General features: G+C 43.8%; 1 protein-coding gene across 2 annotated transcripts in view; it reads right to left on the bottom strand.

Moving 5' to 3' along the window:
• The window catches only part of PLOD3 (procollagen-lysine,2-oxoglutarate 5-dioxygenase 3), a gene marked incomplete at its 3' end in the record, with an annotated part of 993,531 nt that overhangs the window by 205,443 nt on the left and 773,116 nt on the right, over positions 1 to 14,972 (bottom strand). For both annotated transcript variants that reach the window (XM_044076999.1, XM_044077000.1), the window contains 1 exon segment: positions 1,293 to 1,406. In XM_044076999.1, the coding sequence (XP_043932934.1) occupies positions 1,293 to 1,406 (114 nt within the window).

The following is a 14,972-nucleotide window of genomic DNA, read 5'->3' as shown; positions in this document are numbered from 1 at the left end:
CGGACTGTGTAGCATTTGGGCCAGTACCTGTGACTTGAGCAATCTACTGACCACTCTCTCTAGGTCATGGTCTGACAACCTGGATGACCTTGAAGATCGGCTCCGATGGCTCCGCTCCGATAGAAGAGGGGAGGCCGGAGCCAAAAGTATCGGCCCCAAGGAAGGAGACCTCGACCTCTTCCTGGAATGGGTCATCGGAGCCGATATTACTGATCCTGTCGGCACCGATTTCTTGGAGCCGGCAGAACGCCTCGATGTATCGGCTCCAGCCGGAGCCGATACAGCCACCAGAGTAACGGTGTCGGAGCCGATCGGAGCCGACACCGATGCCTGTGCCACATGGGTGTCGGAGCCGATCGGAGCCGACACCGATGCCCGTGCCACGTGGGTGTCGGAGCCGGTCGGAACCGACACCACAGTGGTCAAAGCAGATTCGGCACCGATAGCCATCGGCGCCGAGAGCTTAATGGATCCAGAATCGGCTCCAGCCGGAGCCGATCTCGACTCTATACGAGTCGGAGCCGAGGCCACAGGCTTAGAAACAGAAGCCTGGGTCTTGGCAGATTTAGTTGATTTTTGTGGGGCCGACTTAGCCGGAGAGCCCTCCGGCTTAAGAAGACCCCTGAGAATCAACTTATTCCTTCTCTCCTGCAGGACTCTCTGGCTGAAGGAGTGACAAATAGCACAGGAGTCCTGCAGGTGAAGAGGGCCTAAACAGTACAGGCAAGAAGTGTGACCGTCTGTCAGAGACATCTTCTGACAGCACGAGTCACACTTCTTAAAACCTGAAACCCTCTCTTTAGACATGGTGCCTAACAAAACACACACACACCAGTCCAATTAAATTAAATTAATACCAAAAGGGTATTTAGTAAAAAATACCAACACACACACCCTAACAGGGGGGGGGATGGGATAGGGAAATTAACTGACTAAAAAAAATTAAAAGAGACAGGGATTTCTGTCAGAAAAAGTTAAATTTAAAGTTAAACTATCAAAAACAAAAAGTTTTTAACTAAAAGGGGCTTAAATGTCACAAATGTGAATTACTTACCAGGAGCTGGTAAAGAGAAGACCTCCCAAGCGAAGCGGCAAACGAGATCTGGGTACTTCCTGCCTTGCATCATGGGATATGGGGCTGCCTCGAGCTGGTAAAAGGAGTTCTCGAGCTAAAGCAAGTGCCGAGTCGGAGACGAGGGATCGGCTCCGAACCCATCAAGCAAGAATGAAGGCGAGATTGACAACTTAACATCAAGTATGTGTGTGTGTGTGTGTGGTGAAGGGGTACTTACCACTGGGTTTTCAAAGATTTGCCACATATCATTATGGAGGTGAGTGGTACTGTATTTGTCTGTGGAGATTAGTCTTCCAAATTCGTCTCTGTTTGAAATATGCATGAAAACACCCTAAAAGAAAGACAAAACCAATAAACTGATGATGACAGTGCAACCACTGATCAGTTAATGCCACAAATGATACATGCACCTAATGTCTCCGAGGAGGTAGTATAAAAGCAAGGATACTTCTGATAGGACAGGAGGAGAAGTGCTGCCACATCATGCCAGTACACAGAAATGAACACTGAAATCACACAGTTAAACAAGGTAACAGGAAGACAAAGAGCTGCTGTCTATGTAGGTAAATAGAATGCTAATCAGAATCTACAAATAGTTTTGTACAGTAATTCATTCCCATCTGCTCAAGCTGAATTACCTACATTTTTCTTCAAATGCTGTATGTGCTCTTGCCCCATGTATAGTCTGCTTCATATCGCACAGAAAGCAAGGCAGTTCTCTATCCATTGTTTTTGAGATTTTTTTTATGAATACAGTGAAATGAAGGGAATAGCAGAGGAATTCCTTTTCCTGCTATGTAACTGAAGAACAGTAAACGAGTTCCTTGCCTCTAAGAAAGACCATTTTATCAGAAAAGCATCTTTTCTGGTAGCAGTTTCAGATCTGAGCATACTAAACTGTCTGGTGGTACAGGCATCTTGTCTCCCTGCACATGTTTTTCTTTTTCTGTGTGATTGGGTTGTTAGGTTTTTTTTTTCTCTGTAGTGTAGCACTTCCACTGCAGCTGAGAAACTGGATGTGTCATATCATCCACTCTTTCACTACTGCATTCTGGCACTTAGGGTTCACCTTCAGAGTGTTCACACAGCTGTTCCTGATTCCTTGATAACAAAATCATTTACTTCTCTGAACCTCCCCAAGTACTTCCAAATCCCCACGTTTCCGATAGCCCAAATAACCAGCAGCTCAAGCTCAAATGTGGCAGGCCTACTACACTATGAGGGCTTCTCCAGGTTACAAAACAAAAAAAAAACAATGTTCTACACACTACAATGGAGTAAAACAGTTCACACTTCTGTAGGCATAACAGATCCTGTCTGCATAAATTAATGTTTTTTAGTTCATTTTACTTAATTTTGTTGAGTTTATAGTTACCAGAGTATACAGCTAGTTCACAGTAAGTACCTGGCATGTTATCTATACTTGTTGGGAAAATCTGACCAGCACATAACAAAATTCCACGTTTTTGTTACTTGTACAATAGGCAGCATGGCAGGTTTCCCAGCAGGTGCTATGATGTCAGACATACAGAGCAAAGCACATGGAATGCAGGTGGGAGAGGTTAAGTAGATCTTTTCACAAACAGTAGTTTAAAGGTGAAGAACCCTGATAACCACCAATAGCAACCTCGCTAATAAGCTGAAATATGTTGGCCAGGAACCATGGTATTCTAGCTGACTGATGAAACAAAGGTAGGATGAAGACATAACCTTAAACTCATAAAATTTAACTTTGTTTTAGAAAGGCTGTTATCTCAGTTGTTTCTCTAAACTTCTGCAAAAACATTTTACAGATTATGCAACACCTATGAAAGGTGCAGATGCATACAAGTTAATACAAACAAATCAAAGACAATTTTACTTGGTAATCTCAAGCTTAACAGTATTTCTCACAGCTTCATTATAAGTGAATGGAACTGTGGCATGACAGAAAAGACTACAGCAAAGTAATCTTATCAGCTGTGCCTTCACAGTGCATTAAGGACAAGAACACCTTTCTGGTAAAATAAAAAATAATAATCACATCAGGATGTCTTACTGATAGGATCCAAGTTAAAAAAAAAAATCAGTAAGTATTTACTGTTCTGTTGACAGGTTTGGATTGCGCTGAACTTCATTACACGATTACAAACAATACATATACTTAAATATATTTTCTTTTCTGATTCTGCCCTTATTGCTCTTTGAGAGGAAATGTATGGAGATAGAACCTCCAGAAATGATTTTATTTTTATTGATTTCTGGACAGAGGATGAAGAGCAGACATACAGCTTGATATGTACAATAGAATAGTGCAGCTTTGATCGAACTGTGTCACTTTTTTTTTGTCGGGGATTTTTTTTCTGGACAGTCAAGAATCTATTACTGGCACAGTTCATGTTTCTGATTTGTGCAAACTGGTATTATGGCTCTATGAGTCAAGTGCAACTTGTTTGCGATCAATGTTCATTAAGTGCAATCACAAAACAGCGCAAATGGCAAAATGGAAGGCTTTTCAAAATTTGCAAATTCATTTAAAAAACACATTTTTGTAAGGGGGCAAGTCTGCTCCTTGTATATACTGACTCTGTAACTGGTTAATTGCTGAAAAAAGAGAAACCCCCAAGATATCACAACCTAAGTCTTTAGAAGCAAAATCCTTGAATTGCACACTAATAACATATTACAGTGTTGATACACCCTTAAGCCTAGTAGTCATTCAACAGATCAAATGCGTACCAATTAAAATTTTAAACAATGTCAGTTATGTACCACTCGAGTGCAATATTTATCCTTATGCTTTTAATATCTTCAGAGAAATAAAGGAGCAAGGTTAAGATCAGTCAAAAAAAAGAAGTTATGTACTCACCATAACGTTCCATGTGTGTTGTCCATCTCGCCTTCATTCTTCACTGGTTGGGTTCAGAAGGCTGTAAACAAAAGCAGAGGTCTTCCACTGGCTCGTGGATGTTTCCCTATCCCATCATGCCCTAGTAAAGCTTCCAGAACTTGTTTGCTGATAACAACAGTTACCTAATGGACTATTACAGCATGTTATAGAACAATGAAGAAAGTCAGAGAACATATTTGCCAACTGTAACCGCTTGGTCCTCAAGGAGCCATAGCCTGGTAGGAGGAGGGTGGAATGTAAGAATGAAGACGAGATGGACATCACACATGGAACATTATGGTGAGTAACTAACTTCTTTATGTGATGTTGTCCTATCTCACCTTCATTCTTCACTGGTTGGGACAGCGTCCCTAGGACCATGTTTCATGAGCGGCTCACGGGAGAATATTCTTCAGAATAGTGGACCCAAAGGAGGCCCTGTTCCTTGAGGCCAAATCCACTTTGTAATGAGTGTAAAGGTATGAGGCTTTGCCCATATTGCAGCAGCACAAATTATATCAATTGGCAGTCTAGTGCGAAAAGCAGAAGAAATTGCTATGGCTCTTGTAGAATGACCCTCGACTTTACAGGGAAGATCTTTGCTGTTAGATTTGTGTATAAAAGTAATACAATCTGATAGCCATTTTGAAAGTGTGACCTTAGATACAGAAGCACCTTTCTTAGCTTCTGAAAATGAAACAAATAATTGGTCAGATTTTCTGAAGTCCTTTGTCTATGCAAGTAGAAACGCAATTGTCTATGTACATCCAGTTGGTGTAACATATATTCTGCATTGTTGCCACAATTGGGAAAAAACACTGGTAGTTCTATGGACTGATTTAAATTAGACTCTGAGCATACTTTTGGTAGGAAGGATGGGTTTGTTCGAAGGGACACTCTATCTTTGGGGAAAACATGTAGGGGGGCTTTATCGATAATGCTTGTAGCTCTGAAACGCTTCTAGTAGAAGTGATGGCAATCAAAATACTTGTTTTCCATGTCAAGAACTTTAGATCACATGATGATACAGGTTCAAAAAGGAGAAGAATTAAACAGGACAAAACAAAGTTTAGGTCCCATGGTGGTAGAGGGATCTTAATGGGTGATCTTAACAAAATAGTGCCCTTCAGGAAGGCTTTGCATAGTCTGTAGGAATCAGATTTGAGGCTAAATTGCTTATATGAAAATTAGATATTGCTGCTAACTGGACTCGTTTGGTAGCTGCAGCTGTGCCTTCATTAAACAGCTTTGTTAGAAATTCAAGAATAGAACTTATAGGGTTCCTATTAGATTGTCGAAACTCCGTTTACGCGAATACGAAATCATCAACACGTATTGCATGAAATACATAATCATGGAACGTTCAAAACCACATAATTCGAACTGTTGAAGTGTTTTGGTTGACCCGTCTGCAGTACAGCTCCATAAGGTAAGTGTGCGATAGTTACGAACCTTAGGGTTAGGGTGTGGGTTAAGGTAAGTGCATAGATAGGTAATGTGTGTAAGATTTAGTGTAGTGTTAGAAGTAAAGTTTTATTAAATGAATTTATGTGTATTATTTATTTTGTTTGGGTATATCTCCATTGGGGAAGTGTGCAGTAGTTACGGACCTTAGGGTTAGGGAGGGGTTAACGATAGTGCATAGATAGTTGTGTATGTGGGGTTTAATGTAGAGTTAGAAGTTGAGTTTTGGTGCTTTACTTTAGGGTTAGGAGTAGGGTTTGGTTAGTGTATGTATTTGGTTTATTTATTTTGTTTGGGTAGGTAGTATGTAGCGGGTGGTGGGGTAGGCCGACTATGTACGTTCGATATTTTAAATTTTGTGGTTTAGTGCGTTCTGTATTTTCGTGGTTTGAGTAATACGTATCACTGTTTTGGTATTCGATGTAATGGATTTTCGTTGATTTAATATAGACCCGAACTTATAGGAGCAGAAAAGGGATCAATGTAATTATTAATGCCCAGGAAGAAAACCTTTTCCATTTACTCATGTATAGTTTTTTCATGGAAGCCTTATGAGATGAGATCAAGATATGTTTCACAGAAGAAAGGTTAGGGAGCCTGGCTATATTTGGAATCGGAGCGGCCAAGCTGTCAATTTCAGGGTTTGAACAGAAGGTCTGGAACTGGGTCCAGAACCCACGGCTCCTCCTGGAGATGAGGCCAAAGGAAAGGGAACCAAATTTGATGAGGCCAGTATGGGGCAACGAGAATCAGATTGCTTCCCAATGAGCTGGCTCTCTGAAGAACTTTAGGTATCAAGAGAAAGGGAGGGAAGGCAGTGAGGAGACCCCAGGGCCAATCGTGTACAAGTGCATCCCTTGGTGACTCCCCTGGAGGGGGGATTTAGAGTAAAACAGATGCTGCATTTGGCATTCATGGATGTGGCAAAAAGGTTACAGCAACGCTGGCCCCATTTGCAGAAAATCATCTCCATTACTTCTTGTTTTAGGGACCACTCATGAGGCATCAGAATAGCTCTGCTGAGTTTGTCTGCTATCATGCTGGATTTCCCCAGGATGTGCATTGCTATTAGAATGCATTGGAAGGAGGTTGCCCACTGCCATACTCTCAGGACCTCTTGACAAAGGGTGTAGGACCTGGTTCCTCCTTGTCTGTTTATATACCAAACAAATGACATGTTGTCTGTCTGTGTTGCAATCGTTCCCAGCAGGAGAGAGTCCTGAAGTGCTTGCAATGCCAAGAGCACTGCTCTCATCTCTATGACAGCAATGTGCAAATGGGCCTCGTGATCCTGCCAAGTGCCTTGGACTGTCCTAACTGGATAATGCCCCCCCCCCCTTCTGGGAGGCATCCATGGTTACAGTGGCTAAAGGCTGTTGAGGGACAAAGGGTCGACCTGATGTCACATGAGTGGAGTGAAGCCACCAGCAAAGGTCTTTCTTGCATGACTCTTATCAGAATTTTGTGAGACATGGGTAGTTCCTGCAATGACCACTGAGTGAACAGTAGCCACTTCAGAATTCTCATGTGCATGTATGCTAATGGAACTAAGTTTATTGCTGCTGCCATGGTTCCCAAGACTTTCAGAACTGTTCTTGCCAGTACTCTTTTTTTGAAAAGAAGGTTTAAGACCTGATGTCATAGAACTAAAACTCTTTCTGGAGGCAGTTTTGCCATAATTTTTGTTGTGTCTAGATCTGCCTCTATAAAAACGATACACTGAAATGGCAACAAGGCAGATTTTTCTTAATTTATCATGATTCCCAGATGAGAGCAGAGAAGTAGTGTGGTGTTTCTTGTTTGTAGTAGTAGATGCTTGGCAGTGGTGGTTAGGAGCCAGTCATCTAGATTCAGAAACACTTGGAATCCTAGACGTCTCAAGTGAGTCGTGGCCACTGCCATACACTTGGTAAAACACTCTGGGGGCTGTAGTGAGACCAAAGGGCAGGGCCCAAAATTGGTAATGCCTGGCTCCCAGCCGAAAGCGCAGATGCCTCCTGGATGGCCTGTCCATTTTTATGTGGTAGTACGCATCCTGAAGGTATATAGAGCACATCCAATTGTCTTTTCCCAGAAAGGGAAAAATCGACTGCAGTGTTACCATCCGTAACTTTGTCTTTCTTACTGATTCGTTTAATCTGCTGAGGTCAAAAATGGGCCTCCAGTCCCTCTGTTCTTTTTGGCACTAAAAAGAACCTAGAGTAAGCTGCGGGTCCTATTTGGTCTGTGGATGACTCTTTCGTCCAGCAACTTCTAAATTACTAGAGTTGCCTGTTCCCTCTGACTGGGTGGAATGACCGGGGTTGTTCTTTATGTTTGGGATGGGAATGGAGAAGGGTATAGAGTAGCTTCGGGATATGATACTTTGTACCCATTTGTCTTTTGTTATTCCCAGCCAGGCTTCTTGGTACAAAGAGAAGCGACCCCCAACTGCCTCCAGATATGGACAGACGGGCCTCCCTTCAGAAGCGCTGAAAGGGCCTACCACAGAACAAATCCCTGTCACCCTGATTTTGCGGACCCCCCTTTGATGTGCAGATGGCATCTCGCATTACTACTTCCCCCTCTGCCCCTGGGGGAAGAGTCACCACGTGTGTCCTGAAAAACTCTCTTGGATTTTCAGAACCACATCTTTTCTCCCTTTTGACCTTTGGGGTAAGGTCTAGAAGGTAGGTAAAAACGGACTCCTACGGCAGAAAGAGTTTTCCTTTCTTGCTCACATCTGATGAGTTTGTCCTTAACGTTCAGCCTGAAGAGGGATGAGCCATCGAAGGAGGCATTAATAAAGGTAGACTTAAAGGGCTCTGCAAAGTCACAGAAGCACATCCAGGAATGTCTCCCCAGGGAAATTTCTGAACCCGCTGCCCTACTCACTCCAGTTGCTGTGTAAAAAATAAGCCTCATGGAGGAGTTAACCACAGAGTTTAAGGTGGAGAGTTGAGAGGAAACCTTGTCTGATACCCCTGCAGCTACTAAACCTTGTGGAGTAAAGTGTGTTAGGTAGTTCAACGATATGAGTGCAAAGGTCACTGAAGAAAAAGTACAGTTGTGTACACTTACCATAAATGTAGATGTTTGAGTGGATTCACTGTTGCAGTCATTACATTTGGGTAATCCTGCTGGCAGGTTTCCCTCAGTCGGCCTGAATTCCAAAGTCTTGGGTCCTGCTCCGGCTGCTGTCGCCCCTTCCCTGACGTCAGGTCATCAGGGGTATAAAAGAAGCGGCCGATGCCATTTTCTTCAGTTTTTCTTGCCCCAGATGTCAGGTGCCCCCTAAAAGGGTAACCAAAATTTATATATATACATACATATATATATATATATATATATATATATATATATATATATATATATAAATACATGCACCAATATAAACTTTACCTTCATCTACAAGCAAATACACCACACAGGTTGTATAAATCAGAGAAGGAAAGATAAGTTCCAGTAGAAAGAAGGGGGGTGGCGGGTGGGTAACCCGGACTGCAACAGTGAATACACTCAAACATCTACATTTACGGTAAGTGTACACAACTGTACTATGTTCTTAGTGTTTCACTGTTGCAGTCATTACATTTGGGTAGGGTCCCAAAGCTATGGTTGGGAGGTTGGAGCTAAACAGCGGCTATGAGGCCCTGCAGAACTGCAGTGGCAAAGCCTGCCCTGGATTTAGAATAGAGTGGCAGATGATAGTGCTTTGTAAAGGTGTGCACTGAACTCCAAGTAGCAGCTTCTAAAATGTCTTTGGTTGATACTCCCCTGAGAAAGGCTGCTGAAGTGGCTGCAGCTCTGGTTGAATGTGGCCTAATGCCCTTAGGCACTGGCTTGCCATGGTGAAAATAGCAGAAATGAATGCAGTGGCCTATCCACTTTGAAATAGTCTGCTTTGAGATAGCCTTTCCTTGTGATCCTGCAGCATATGCCACTGGTAATTGCTCTGTTTTCCTGAAAAAGTACAGTTTTGTACCTACCATAAATGTAGATATTCGAGTGTTCACCCTGCTGCAGTCATCACACTTGGGTTATCCTGTCATCAGGCGGTCCCGCAGTCGGCCGGAATTCCAAAGTCTTGGTCCGGCGTCGGTTGCTGTCGCCTCTTCCCTGACATCAGTGTGCCAGGGGTATATATATTGCAACCGACGCCATTTTCTTCAGTTTTTCTTGCCCCAGATATCAGGTGCCCCCAGAAAAGGTGGTCAGAAATTAGTACCAAATGGAGTAACCTCTGCACAAACACAAAATCCCTTCAGCTATAAGCAAATACATCAGTAAGGTACTGGGGAGATTTAGTCAGTAGATCAGAGGGAATGGAGGGAGGGTAACCTGGACTGCAGCAGGGTGAACACTCGAACATCTACATTTATGGTAGGTACAAAACTGTACTATGTTCATCGTGTTACCCTGCTGCAGTCATCACACTTGGGTTGAATCCCAAAGCTAAGGTAGGGTGGAGGTATCATAGAGGGTTAGTGGAGGCTATAAGGCCCTGCAGAACTGCAGTGTCGAAGCCCGCCCTGGTCTTAGAGTAAAGAGGTAAGTGGTAGTGTTTGGTGAAGGTGTGTACTGAACTCCAAGTTGCAGCTTCTAAAATCTCCTTGGTTGGAACCCCCCTGAGAAAGGCTGTAGAGGTAGCTGTTGCCCTGTTAGAGTGGGGCCTAATGGTAGCAGGAACTGGTTTCCCATGATGGGTATAGCAGAAACGTCTGCAATGACCTATCCATTTAGAAATGGTTTGCTTTGATATAGCCTTCCCTTGAGAAGCTGTAGCATAGGACACAAAGAGCTGGTCAGATTTTCTGAAAACTTTAGTTTTGTCCAAATAGTAATGAAGTTGCCTGCGAATGTCCAAGGAATGCAGGAGTCTCTCACCTCTGTTCTGTGGATTTGGGAAGAAGGTGGGTAAGTGGATGGTTTGATTTAAAGCCACACTGGAAATTACCTTAGGCATAAAAGAAGGATTAGTTCATATAGAAACTCTGTCTTGATGAAAAATTAGGAAAGGTTCCACAGCCATTAGTGCCTGTAGCTCTGAGACTCTCCTAGCTGAAGTTATTGCTAGGAGCAGAGCAGTCTTCCATGATAGGAACTGAAGATCTGCAGAGAAAGCTGGTTCAAAGGGAGGTAGCGTTAGTTTTTCCAGAACAAAATTGAGGTCCCATGTTGGTGTAGGATCTCTCCTGGGTGGTTTAATGTTTTTTGCCCATCTGAGGAACTGCCGTAGAAGAGGATGTGAAAATAAAGGTGGATCCATGTTGTAGTGAGCTGAAATAGCTGAAGCATGCATTTTAATGGAGGAAAAAGAAAGTCCTTTGTGCAATATCTCAGCTAAATACTGTAGAATGTGAGGCATGTGAGACTGAATTGTGTCTTGGCCTTTAGATTGGTTCCAGGCACAAAACCTTTTCCATTTGTCCGAATAAGCCTTCCTGGTGCTTGGCCTCCTGGCTTCCAGAATAACATCCAGAACTGCTTGTGAAAGAGGAGCTGGTTGGATGTTTAGTTGATTTGCCATGCAGCCAGATTTAAAGTTTTGAGCTGGCTGTGAAGAATCTGATTGTTTTGTTGCGTGAGCAAATGTGGGATTTGAGGCAATATCCATGGAGGGCTGTGGGCCATATTTCTCAATAGCGGGTACCAGTGCTGGTGTGGCCAGTCTGGGACTATGAGAATCAGTCGTGGTCTCTCCTTTTTGACTTTCCGAAGAACCTTTCTGAGGAGAGGCAATGGAGGGAAGGCATATACCGTTAGGTTTTTCCAACTGAAAGAGAGTGCGTCCACTTTCCAAGCTTATTGGTGAAATGTCCTCGTACAAAATTTTGTTAGCTGATAGTTTTGAGGACTGGCAAACAGGTCTATGTCTGGAAGGCCCCATTTTTGAGTTATTATTGCAAATATTTGTGGATCTAGTTTCCACTCGTGGGGATCCTTGATGTTTCTGCTGAGGTCGTCTGCCAATGTGTTCTTCTGTCCTGGCAGGAATTGAGCTTGTAACTGAACTTGGTAAGCCAAAGCTGTGTTCCATAGGATCATTGCTTGCCTGCACAGATGGTAGGAATGTGTACCCCCTTGTTTGTTTATGTACCACATTACTGTGGTGTTGTCCGTCCTTACTGCAAGTTGTCCTGGATGTAATACATCCTTGAAGGCTGTCAGAGCTTTCTGTACAGCTAGCATCTCTTTTTGATTTAAGTGCATATTTCTTTGATCTGCGGTCCATAGGCCTTGAATGCATTGCCCTGCCGTGTGTGCCCCCCAGGCGTAGTCTGAAGCATCTGTTGTGATAGATTGCCTGGCTGGGGGCAAGGTGAAAGGCTGACCCTTGTTGAGGTGACATGCCTGTGACCACCATAGAAATTCCTGTTGTAGGCAGGGAATGAGAGATATCATTGTGTCCAAGCTGTGGCTGTGTTGAGACCATACGCTTTTTAGGTACCACTGTAATTTCCTCATATGCAGCTTTGCAAATGGTATTATTAGTATGCAAGATGCCATGAAGCCCAAGGCCTGCAGAATTTTTCTTTCTGTTAATTGGGTCTTTGTTGCCATTGCCATGAAATATTGAGTCAGTTGTAGTTGCTTGTCTGGCGTAAGATAAACCTTCTGGGTCGTTGTATTCAAGCTGGCACCCAGGAATGTCATTTTTTGTGAGGGTACTAGATTGGACTTCTTTTCATTTACTGTGTCCCCCTGGTAGTTTAGTAGATGCTTTACAAAGGCCAGATGATGTAAGAGAATGTCCTTGCTTTCTGCTTGGATGAGGCAGTCGTCCAGGTATGGATATATTTGAATTCCTTTTTGTCTGCAGTATGCAATTACTGGTGCCAGGCATTTTGTGAAGACTCTGGGCGCAGTAGATATGCCAAAGGGCAGTGCAGAGAATTGGTAATGGGTTGAACCTGCAATGAAATGAAGGTATCTTCTGCAACTTTGTCTCATAGGGACATGCAGGTATGCCTCCTTGAGGTCCAACGTTACTAGCCATGCTTCCTTGCCCAACATCAGAAGAAGCTGCTTAGTGTTAGCATCTTGAATTTGGGTACTTGTAAATAAGTGTTTAGTATAGAAAGGTACAGAATTGGTCTCCAGGCATTGCCCTTTCTGGGCACTAGAAAAAGTCTTGAGTAAAATCCTTGGCCTTGCTCTCGAGTAGGTACCAGTTGAATGGCTCTCATGTCCATGAGAGCTGCAATTTGCTTTTGTGCCTCTGCCCATTGATTTTGTGGCAGGTTTGGCATTCCTCTTTTCATTGGCAATGTGTGAAAATGGAATCTGTATCCTCGTAAAATTATGTCTAGGACACATTTGTCCTTTGTGACAATGTGCCAGTTGTCTGAAAAAAGTGCGAGTTTTCCTCCCAAGGGGGCTGCCAAGAGAGTATTGCTTGGCCAGATGAGGTGCAAGTCATTGAGTTTGCCTTCTGGTGGAATGGGACCTGTCTTCTCCTCCCTTCTGTGTTGTAGTGCCCCACTGGCGAGGTTTGTACTGGGCTTGTGGTTGTCCTCTGCCCCTTGGGCGTCTGTATTTACCCCTCTGTGGTCTGTCAGTAGCTGGAAAGGACCAATTTTTTGTTGGCCAGTTTCTGCTGAAGCGAGGGGGTTGTACCTGTAGGAAATCTTTGACTGTCTGCATAGATTTTGCCTTATCCTCCATTTTCTTTAAAACTTCTTCTGCTCCAACTCCAAAAAGAACATCCTGCTGTAAGGGAGCATCTAGTAGTTTTGCTTTAACATGATCAGGCAGTTTGTTCCTTTAACCAAGCATGCCTACGTATAACGGACCCAGTGACAGCTGCTTTGCAGGAGGCCTCCAAAGAATCAAACCCATATTGTAAGGTATGTTTGCCCACCTGTACAGTGGCGTGTAACAGATCCTGTACTTCTTTTAATTCAGATTGTGAGGGAGAGTGGTAATTCTTTGCTTTAACTGAGAGATTAGGAATTGCTGATACTTAAGCATGTGAAATTGACAATTCAGTGTCCTCATAGCTAGTGTGGCTGAGGTGTAAACCTTTATCCCCCACCTGTCTAGTGCTCTAGAATCCCTCTCAGAAGGTACTGGGTTTTTAGCCATAGAAGCCTTAGCCCTCTTGGGACCCTGGGAGATAGTCTCTGGGTCAGCTACAGGGCTTTTGTAAAGAAATTTGTGTGAATCAGGCACTCTATAGTATCTGTCAGGCTTAGCCGGAGCAGGAGGAAGAGAGTCAGGGTTCAAACTGGATTCTAAATAGACATCATCCACAATGTCCAAAACTGGAGGGATGGCAAGTGGTCTGTGTTGGGGGAGCAAAAGAAACTCTCTGAGCCTTTTCTTAGAGTCAGAGTAGTCCTGACCCTCCCAGTGAAAGTGTTCCCTCATAGTGTGTAAAGTTTCCCCAAAGGAGTAGTCTTCAGGAGGAGAAGCTGAGGGAATAGAGTCCTCAGCATCAGAATCTTCATAAGGAGAGAAGGAGTAATCTTGGTTCTCAGAGGAGTCTGAAGAAATGGACACTTGTTCAGAGGATGCATAATCTTCCTCTTGTCTAGGCCTTTTGTCAGGAGGGGGCTGGGAACCCCTGATTAAAGAAATTAAATCTTCAGCCATTTTGAGCATCTGTTTCTTAGGCATGGGGCCTTGAACAGGAGACTGAAGAGCAGTCCTTTTAGATTTAGTAGGAGTCTTCGATTTAGAAAACGTTTTAATGGTGAGAGTCGTCGGTCTGAAAACGCCTTCAGAAACCGATGGCGTTTCTGAAGTATCGACGTTTTTTGTAGCAATGTTGTCGGAAGGGCCTGAACTAAATGGCTGCGTCGGTCTGGTGCATTCCGTCAAAAATTCCGTAACGGTCTAGGGTTCCAGATCTGTGGTAGTCAGGGGCTGCGTCGGAGCCTCACTGAGGACCGGAGAACCGGAGACCGGATCAGCCGAGGCCTCGGAATCTGGCTTAGGCCTGGGCTGTCTGTCCTTATCCTTGCATTTTTTTGTGCACGCCGGTAGTCGGTTGCTCCGACGGCATGGTGTAGTTAAATTTCCTACCGAAGTAGTGTTGTGCGAAATCAAAGCGTCTTTTAATAGTACGCTTATTAAACCTAGCACAAAAACGACAAGAAGTGACGTCGTGGTCTGGGCCTAGGCAAGGTATACAATAAGAATGAAAATCCTTATGAGGTATTTGCTTCCCACAAGAAATACAATTGTTAACTTTTTCTGACATCGGTCTGAGGCAAGAAAAGTTTCCCCAACGGGGTACTTAGCTTTATAGAAGACTTCGGTCTGAAATTCGAATTCGAAAATCTTAGGAGTCGGCCGACCGGCACTTGCGAACTGCTTCTGCTTCAGGCACCGCGCGGCAAGAAAGACTGAAGAAAATGGCGTCGGTTGCAATATATATACCCCTGGTGCACTGACGTCAGGGAAGAGGCGACAGCAACCGATGCCGGACCAAGACTTTGGAATTCCGGCTGACTGCGGGACCGCCTGACGACAGGATAACCCAAGTGTGATGACTGCAGCAGGATAACACGGCTCTTGTTCTGTGGATTCGGATAAAAAGTTGTGAGATGAATAGTTTGGTTAAGAGCCACACTGGAT

Source organism: Protopterus annectens, chromosome 7.part0 (assembly GCF_019279795.1).
Source record: "Protopterus annectens isolate FY-2018-M chromosome 7.part0, PAN1.0, whole genome shotgun sequence".
Lineage (NCBI taxonomy): Eukaryota > Metazoa > Chordata > Ceratodontiformes > Protopteridae > Protopterus > Protopterus annectens.
Note: the sequence above shows the minus strand (reverse complement) of the source record. Positions and strands in the feature narration are given on the sequence as shown.